Here is a 7,806-nt window from a genome sequence, read left to right on the forward strand (position 1 = left end):
CACCAATGTTGCAGTTAAAAGCAAGTATATAAGCACTCTTATACAACAGCCTTAACGGCTTACAAATGATAGAGTTGAGGAGGAAAATATCTCATCTGCAGGGATCAAAAAGGTAATAAAAGCTCACTGATAAGAAAAGGGCCAAAGCAGAGGGGTAGAAGAAGTGTAAGCTATAATAAAAGGCCGAACCCCAGCAGTGTTCTGTGATACACTTCCACATGAAAATCACTTAAAATGGTCCCAGCTGGATGTGGGAATAAAGTACCTAATATCCAGCCACTCTGTGAACATGACAGATATATTAGGAGATTGTCGTTTAACCTACTGTGAGTTCCCCCTCTTCCAGTTCATGCTGTTTTAATAGATGGACAGAGGAAAAAATGTGCTTGACTTTACACCGTGTCGCCTGAAAAGTGCATTGAACCAGTTCTCAGTGTATTTTGATAGAATTTCCCCTAGTTACGCTCTAGTGTCAGCTTCAGACAGTTCATCCAACCTATTCTCATATTTGTCTTCTCAGTCTGTGTTTCTTAGTACTTACCTGTCAGAGCACAGATGTTGGTGCAGGCATTCCTCAGGCTGTAACAACAGATGATCTCCTTAAAAGTCTTTCTCATCTCCTGACTCCTGAAGGCATAGATCAGCGGGTCAATCACAGAGTTGCACATGATGAGGATGAGGTACATGTTGAAGTGGGACATGAAGCACACGCAGTAGAGGTTCCGCGGACAGGAGATCATCAGGATCAGGTGTAGAAAGAAGGGAGCCCAGCAGACGATGAAGATCCCAAGGAGAATGGTCAGCGTGATGGCCCCCTTCATGCTGGCCCGCTGGTGGATGGAGTTGTAGCCGGGCAGAGCGGCGATGCGCTTGACGTGCGAACGCGCCAGCATGAACATGTGGCTGTAAAGAGAAGCCATGATGAGCAGCATGGCGAAGAACATGGAGACCAGGCAGATGATGACGGGGGTGGTGTCTGAGTAGACGATGAAGATGATCCCGCAGCCCGTGCAGAAGGTCCAGATTCCGCCGATGATGCAGCCAGCTCTCCTCACTGTCATAATGTTGTGGTACCTCAGTGCGTAGAAGATAGTGACATACCTGTAAATAATAACATATATTAATTTCTCAAATCAACCTTAAATAATTTGCACCTGGACCTTTATCAAAAGTGATTGTCATTTGTACATTGTCATAATATCAGTTCTGTTCATGTTCATGTTATTAAGGAACTGTGGGACCTGAAAAATAAAGCACCAAAAGTATGTTGCATGTAAGCTGAGCACATTGCACAAAATGTATTGTTAGATATTGTTTTAATGTTACAATTAGCTCAACAGAAAGAATGACACAGCAATGTAATCATTGGAAAACAGTATGCACATGACATTTAAAATTCCTTGAAAGGGATTTATCGGGATCAATAATGAGAAATAAGTACAAAAATGTGACATGGTCTGTCTACCACATGGGCTTTAGGATGAAGAATTTATCATTACCTGTCAACAGCAATTGCCAGGAGGCTACACATCGATGCGACAACAGAGATGCAGATCATGGAGTCAAACACATTGTCCATCTGCCGGATGAAGTGGTCCTCCACCACCAGCTGTCTGTTGTTGAGGAGGTAAATGATGATGGTCTCCCAAGCATTGGAAACACTCACCAGCATGTCAGCTACTGCCAAGCTGCAACAAAAAAATTTCAAGGAAAAGCATTTTCACAACTTTTTTGCGTCTGACTGAATAATGGGGACAGCAGTTTTGGAAATTGGTACATTGGTAAATTGAGCGAGTCTGAGAAACAGGCTTCATGTAGTCCTTTAGGGCAATTGCACGCCATCAAAGTACATCCTCTAAAGTGCTTATCTTTGCCACTGACAGGTTCAGGTTGTTATTGTAAGTGTTTGACATTATGGAAAGAATCATATAGAGAAATAAAATGATTTTCTTTCGCTTGATCCAGGCTGTTTGTTTTTGTGTCTAGTCTGACTCAGGGAGAAGTCTTATTCTGAAATCTTGTGAGTTGAATTGTTTTCAAAATTAGCTAAATATTCAGCCAAGGCCGAGTTAAAGAGGAATGCCGGGAAGAGTTTGTTGTGTCGGAGTACAGAAAGCATATCTGAATGATTTTTTAAGCAGATGAAGAAGACAGATGAAAAGTAAATGTCTGTCCAAAATTTCATGGACATTCATCCAATAGCTTTTGAAATATTCTCAACAGCTACCTTAATGGTGGAGCTGCATGAAATGTCAGAAAATCACTAAAGTCAGTGGCGTACATCGTCTTGGGACTATGAACATCTGCATAAAACTTCATTCAAATTCATCTGATACTTGTTGACATATTTTACGTGGCACCAAAGTAACAGTCGGACTGACAGACCAATGATGTCATACCTATAGAGACACTGTCAGCTTGCGTGAGTTTATCTGTTTCCCATTAAATAACATGCATTTTCAAATAAAAGACAGTAATTGTCTCATACCATGATAATGCTCTCTGTCACGCTCTGTAAGGATGCTCTTTAAAGACCTAAAATAAATCAATTAAAAACACATCGAAGCAGTGTGCCAGTCACATAAGTCAGTAATTTGATCAGTGACCTGAATGTGTGCTCTTTGTGAATATGCTGCTGCTGTCAACTGAGACTTGTTTGCTTTGGTCTTGGGATGGGAATGGGATTAAGTATTTTAAGTCATAAGGCTCAGGTCCAAACAAAGTAACAAGTAATTAGGGTCAATATCAAAATTGAGTTGCAAGTGTATTTTGTCAAGCTGAGTCATCAAATTTGCGACTTGACTCTGACACCAATTTGATCTGTGTTGTGAGTGACACAAGACCACATGTGGAATTGAAATCACATGTAGAGAGGGGACAGGGCAATCAAAGTGTCTTTCAATAAACTACAATTATGTAATTACTCTGTAGATATTACAGTATCAAATGAAAGTTAAAGACTCTTTGATTTCAATCTTTGATTTATTCATTCCCCTTCATATGTCCCTATCATAAATTAATCTGTTTTTTCTGGCATCACATCCAACTTGCAGGCAAAAAGAAGACTGAGTGAAGACAGGTCCAACATTATAATTCATCTGAAAAAGTCTGCTACTGTCAAGCTCAAGATGTGTAAATCACTTCTGTTTTATAAATAAACCAACTCTGACACCTCAGAGTGCAAAAGGGTATCTGCATAAATGACATTTTTATTGTAATGTGGGATTTTTTCAGGTGTTCTGAGGTTATTAAACAACAAAAGGGCACGACAGTGTTTCTTGTTTCTTTCTTTTGAGAAATTTTACCAAGTAATAAAAGATGTCAAACTCATGGTAGAGCCAGAGGAAAAGTCAGGGAATAGCAAAGTATGCGTTATTCTTCGTGGACCGTGATTTTTCTGTACAAAGCGTCATGGAAATCACAGAAATAGTTGTAGAGATATTTACGTCTAGACCAAAGTGGTGAACTGATACTGCCAGCCACAGAGTCATGAGCTTTACCATGTCTATTTTATGTTCAAAAGTTGAACCATTCACCTGCAGACGAAGAAGTACATGGGTGAGTGGAGGTTCTTGTTCTTTACTATGGCTGTGATGACCAGGATGTTCTCCAGCAGGGAGATGATACCCAGGATCAGAAAGACCTGAGGAGAAGAGAGTAACATGGAATGTAACACATAAAAACACACATACGGTACAAAATGGTAGAAGAGTCATTCCTAACCTGGGGGTCTGCACTCATAAGGTACATTTAAGGGGTCACTAAACAATCACCATATAAAATTGACATGGCAAAAGTCAGCAAACAATCGAGTTTCAAGGCAATGAATGCAGGTCTAACATTCATTCTTACTATCCTAAAATTGTGACTTACTAACTCATAATTTTAACTTAATATATCAAAATTCTGATATAAATTATATTGTGATATTTCATTATTCTGCTGACATTTATTTTTTTATTTTTTTATTGGTAGCAGAAATTGGCTTCTGTAGAATCCACCAACTACTGACAGAAATATGTGAGTGTTTAACTACTAATTTGCTCCACTATGTTAAGCAGCTATGCGCTAACTTTGTGTGTTTGTTTTTAGCTGGGCAGGTAGTTGCACAGTGGGTTTATAAGAGCTTTTTCACTGGCAACAATTAGCTGCTTGTGCTTTAAATTAAACTGATGAGAGCGCTAAGATTGAACCAAAACAGTGAAGTTAGAGCAGCTTTAATAAGGACCATTATGATAAGGGAACGTGTTCAGTACCACTCATACTCACCTCTACGGCGATGTGGACTTGCTCACATGCTGCAGGTTTGGATGTGCTGGTCTTGTCTGGCAGCAGTGGAGGGGGTAGGGTGTAGTTTTGGTGGTAGTAAGAGTACCCCCAGGTGGAGTTACCCAGCAACCCCTCCTCTTGGTAGGAGGATTCACCTGACACGTTCATCCCTGCTGTGTCTTTGGTCCGAATCACTGCTGCTGTAGTCTGGATGGCATTTTTCAAGCAGGCTGAAACAGAGAGCAGACATCAAAGTGAAGAGGTGTTTTTGTGTTTAATAATTCCATGTAATAAAAGCATCACAAGAGCCACTATTTTGTCAGCTTCTGGCCTCCATACATATATATCTTTAGATATGTCATATATCTAAAATCCATAAATTATACACACACAAACTTGATTAAGACCCACAATCTGAAGAAATAGATGCTAGATGTCATTATTTAATTGAGTTGTAATATCACATCTATGGTATTTACAGGTTATTTGAATGATAGAACAAGAAACATTAGGAAATAGAAAACACAAAAGGTCTGGTGTTGCTTAAGTTCATCTGACATCTGATGGTGATCCAGAAAATATATTATAGAATCAGCCATTTAACTAAAGACTGCCGCTTGTAAACACTGTGTTTATGATTCCTGGAAAGAAGATGGGTTTCTGAAGAAGACTCTTCATAAAATGACTTAAAACAGTCACAACCCTCAACAGATGTTATTCAAATTGCATGCCATTCTACGTCAGCAAGATAAATTTAGTCTCAGCTGATCAAACTAAATTACACTGACGTCTGTTTTGAACATTTTCCCTTGAAAGAAAAAGATGTAAGAGGCCCTGACAGGACATTCCTACGGCGAGTGAGTGATGAAAAGAAAGACCCCGGCCTCAGCTGATGAAATGTAAGAGATTAAACCAGAAAGGGTGGATTTAATTCTTCCCTTGCAGACAAGTGATTCCCTGTTTCTCCACTCAACTCATGACCTGACAGATGGACAAATTACATTACTTGGGTCGACTATACCATAGCACAAAGGTGATGTAGATTCTTATACCCTGTGTTAAAAATTCCCCAGTTAGGTGTTATACGAGGCATTTTTCCAGAATGAAAGCTGCTGCCAAATGCTGAACGTGGAAAGAGAAGGAGGCAAACACACTGATGACAAAATAAAACCATTCAAGCAAAGTTAAGCTATAAACCCCCTAATACTGCATTACACCCACTATAACTCCAGCTTGCACTGCAGTCTGCCTCATTTGCCATTATTCAAATCCCATTACAAAGCCACTATGAGCTTAACGGCCACAGTAATTAACCTTTAATGCTAGGTTAAATTAATAGGCATACCAGTCAAGTTTGAGCAGTTGACATTTTACCAGTGTCCCGAATGCACTTTGAACACAATAATTGCTAGATTTGTGAATTATATCAATGCAATGGGAATTTAATTTCTCCAGCACGAATAGACAGGCAGTTATTTTCGGCTGTTCAAAGATGAGGAGCAATTAATGTGACTGAAAAGTACAAATTATGTGGGACCTGTTTACAGTTTCATTCCATTTAACCTCCCTAACCCTCTTGAAGCGCTAACGTCAATCAGGAGGGATTCACCTTTCAATAATCTCCTGTATATGGTGTGATTTTCGTTACTCTTTTTAATGGCATATTAACAGTTTACATTTCATCACATCTGTTTATTATCTGTTAATATCGGTATGATGTCGTAGGCCTTCCAAATATGCAGAAACATTTAATGAAACCTGTCTTACTTTGTTGTTATGACTGAAAACACACCTACAGTGCTGCTTGAAAATGTTCTCTATGTCTTCATAGATATGACCTGATAAGGCCTAAAACTAGATAAAGGGAACCCAATTAAACAAATGAGACAACAACATTCGATGTATTCATTTATTTATCAAGGAAAATTGTTACATCTTCTATCTTTTCTATCTGTGTGAGACAAAAGTATGGGAACTCTTGCTTTCAATAACTGGTGTGATCATCTTTTGCAGCAATAACTTTAACAAAACCTTTTCTGGTAACGGTTTATCAGCCCTGCACACCAGCTAGGAAGCATTTTAGCCTATTCCTACTTACAGAACAGATATTGGTGCCTGCTTCAGGTCCTTCTACAGTATTTCTGTAGAACTAAGATCAGGACTTTGACATAGCTTTAACCATCCTTTTGTAGAACAACTTGTGTGTTTGTTGTCATGTTTTTTCATAACGCACTTTCTGTTGAGCATGAGGTCATGGACTGATATCTTGACATCTTCTTGTAGAATTTGCTGGTACAACTCAGAACTCAGAACTCCATCAATGTTTGCAAGCTGTCCTGGTCCAGTAGCAGCAAAGCAGGCCTGCACCATGATACTACCACCACCATGTTCCACAGATGGGATAAGGTTCCTTTATTGGAAAGCAGTTTTTGCTCATTGTCCAACAAAACGCTTCTTATTCAAGCTGACAAGTTAGATTTTTGGTCTCATCTCTCCACAGAACATTTTTCCACTCCCCTTCTGTCTTATCCACATGGTCTTGAACAAACCGTAGACAGTAGCTATGTTTTTTTTGGGAAGTAGTGGCAACTCTGTTACAAACAACATACACACCATTAATGTTTAATGTTCTCCTGATGCTGGACTCATGACCATTGCCTGTAGCCACTGTAATAAAGGCCTTTAGTGTCCTTGATGTTAGCCTGGAGTCCCTTGTGACCTCCTGGACTAGGACATGCATTGCTCTTTGTGTGATCTTTGTTGTCCAGACACTCCTGGGGAGGGTAACACTGGTGTTGGATGTCTTCCATTTCTACACAATAGGCCCGATTGTCGACTGGTGGAGTCCAAACTCTTGTGTCGTGAAGCTTAGACTTTGACGGTGAAGACCCAGATTTCTCTTCTTTAAATTAATCAGGCCCTGCCAGACTCACACTTGATTGTCATCTCATTGAATCTGAGCCCATTTTAGGTCATATTTATGCACATATAGAGCAAATTCTAAAGGGTTCACAAACTTTATATATAGTATCCGCCCTGTTGATATTTGCCCTTGTTTGATACTGCATGGTAGCAGAAGGGAACATTATTTACCATCTGCGCTACCCACACTCACTGATGGAGTCATTTGGAATTTAGTCTGGATCTAATACTTCAAGCCGCAAGAGCAGACATTTCAATCAGTTGATATTTTCGGTGAAAAATGGAGAAGAAACATCATCCTTTTTTTCCCAAAATGGTGAAATAACTTAGACGTTGCATTGTAGTTCAAAGTGGATTAGATGCCTGGAGATATAAGGCTTGAGTTCAAAAGATGCACTGAAAGAGCGAGACTAAGTGGATTTATGGGGATTCAGGAACAACTAAAATTGCTTTTAGGAATAAAATTTGTGCAAAACATTTGCTGACAGACTCTTCAACGGGGCGAATGAAATCATCAAAATGTGTTTTTGAATGAAGCAGATTTAGACCTGCAGACTTTGCTTGTCCACTATATGAGCCACTATATGAAGCAATTACTTTTATCTCTCTTCCATA

General features: G+C 39.4%; 1 protein-coding gene across 1 annotated transcript; it reads right to left on the reverse strand.

Moving 5' to 3' along the window:
• Positions 1 to 530: 530 nt before the first annotated feature.
• LOC133983244 (melanocortin receptor 5-like) lies at positions 531 to 4,458 on the reverse strand. Its single transcript, XM_062422254.1, has 4 exons — positions 4,270 to 4,458; positions 3,537 to 3,643; positions 1,500 to 1,688; positions 531 to 1,101 (listed from the first exon to the last, which is right to left on the reverse strand). The coding sequence occupies exons 1-4, from the start codon at positions 4,435 to 4,437 to the stop codon at positions 531 to 533; spliced, it is 1,035 nt and encodes a 344-aa protein (XP_062278238.1). The 5' UTR covers positions 4,438 to 4,458.
• Positions 4,459 to 7,806: the final 3,348 nt, after the last annotated feature.

Source organism: Scomber scombrus, chromosome 7 (assembly GCF_963691925.1).
Source record: "Scomber scombrus chromosome 7, fScoSco1.1, whole genome shotgun sequence".
In the NCBI taxonomy this organism is placed as follows: Eukaryota; Metazoa; Chordata; class Actinopteri; order Scombriformes; family Scombridae; genus Scomber; species Scomber scombrus.

Coding starts and splice junctions, on each gene's coding strand:
- LOC133983244 (XM_062422254.1), bottom strand. CDS start 4,437: ATGAACGTGTCAGGTGAATCCTCCTACCAAGAGGAGGGGTTGCTGGGT. Junction 3,644..4,269: donor AAGTCCACATCGCCGTAGAG/GTGAGTATGAGT, acceptor TCTTCTCCTCAG/GTCTTTCTGATCCTGGGTAT. Junction 1,102..1,499: donor CTGGCAATTGCTGTTGACAG/GTAATGATAAAT, acceptor TATTATTTACAG/GTATGTCACTATCTTCTACG.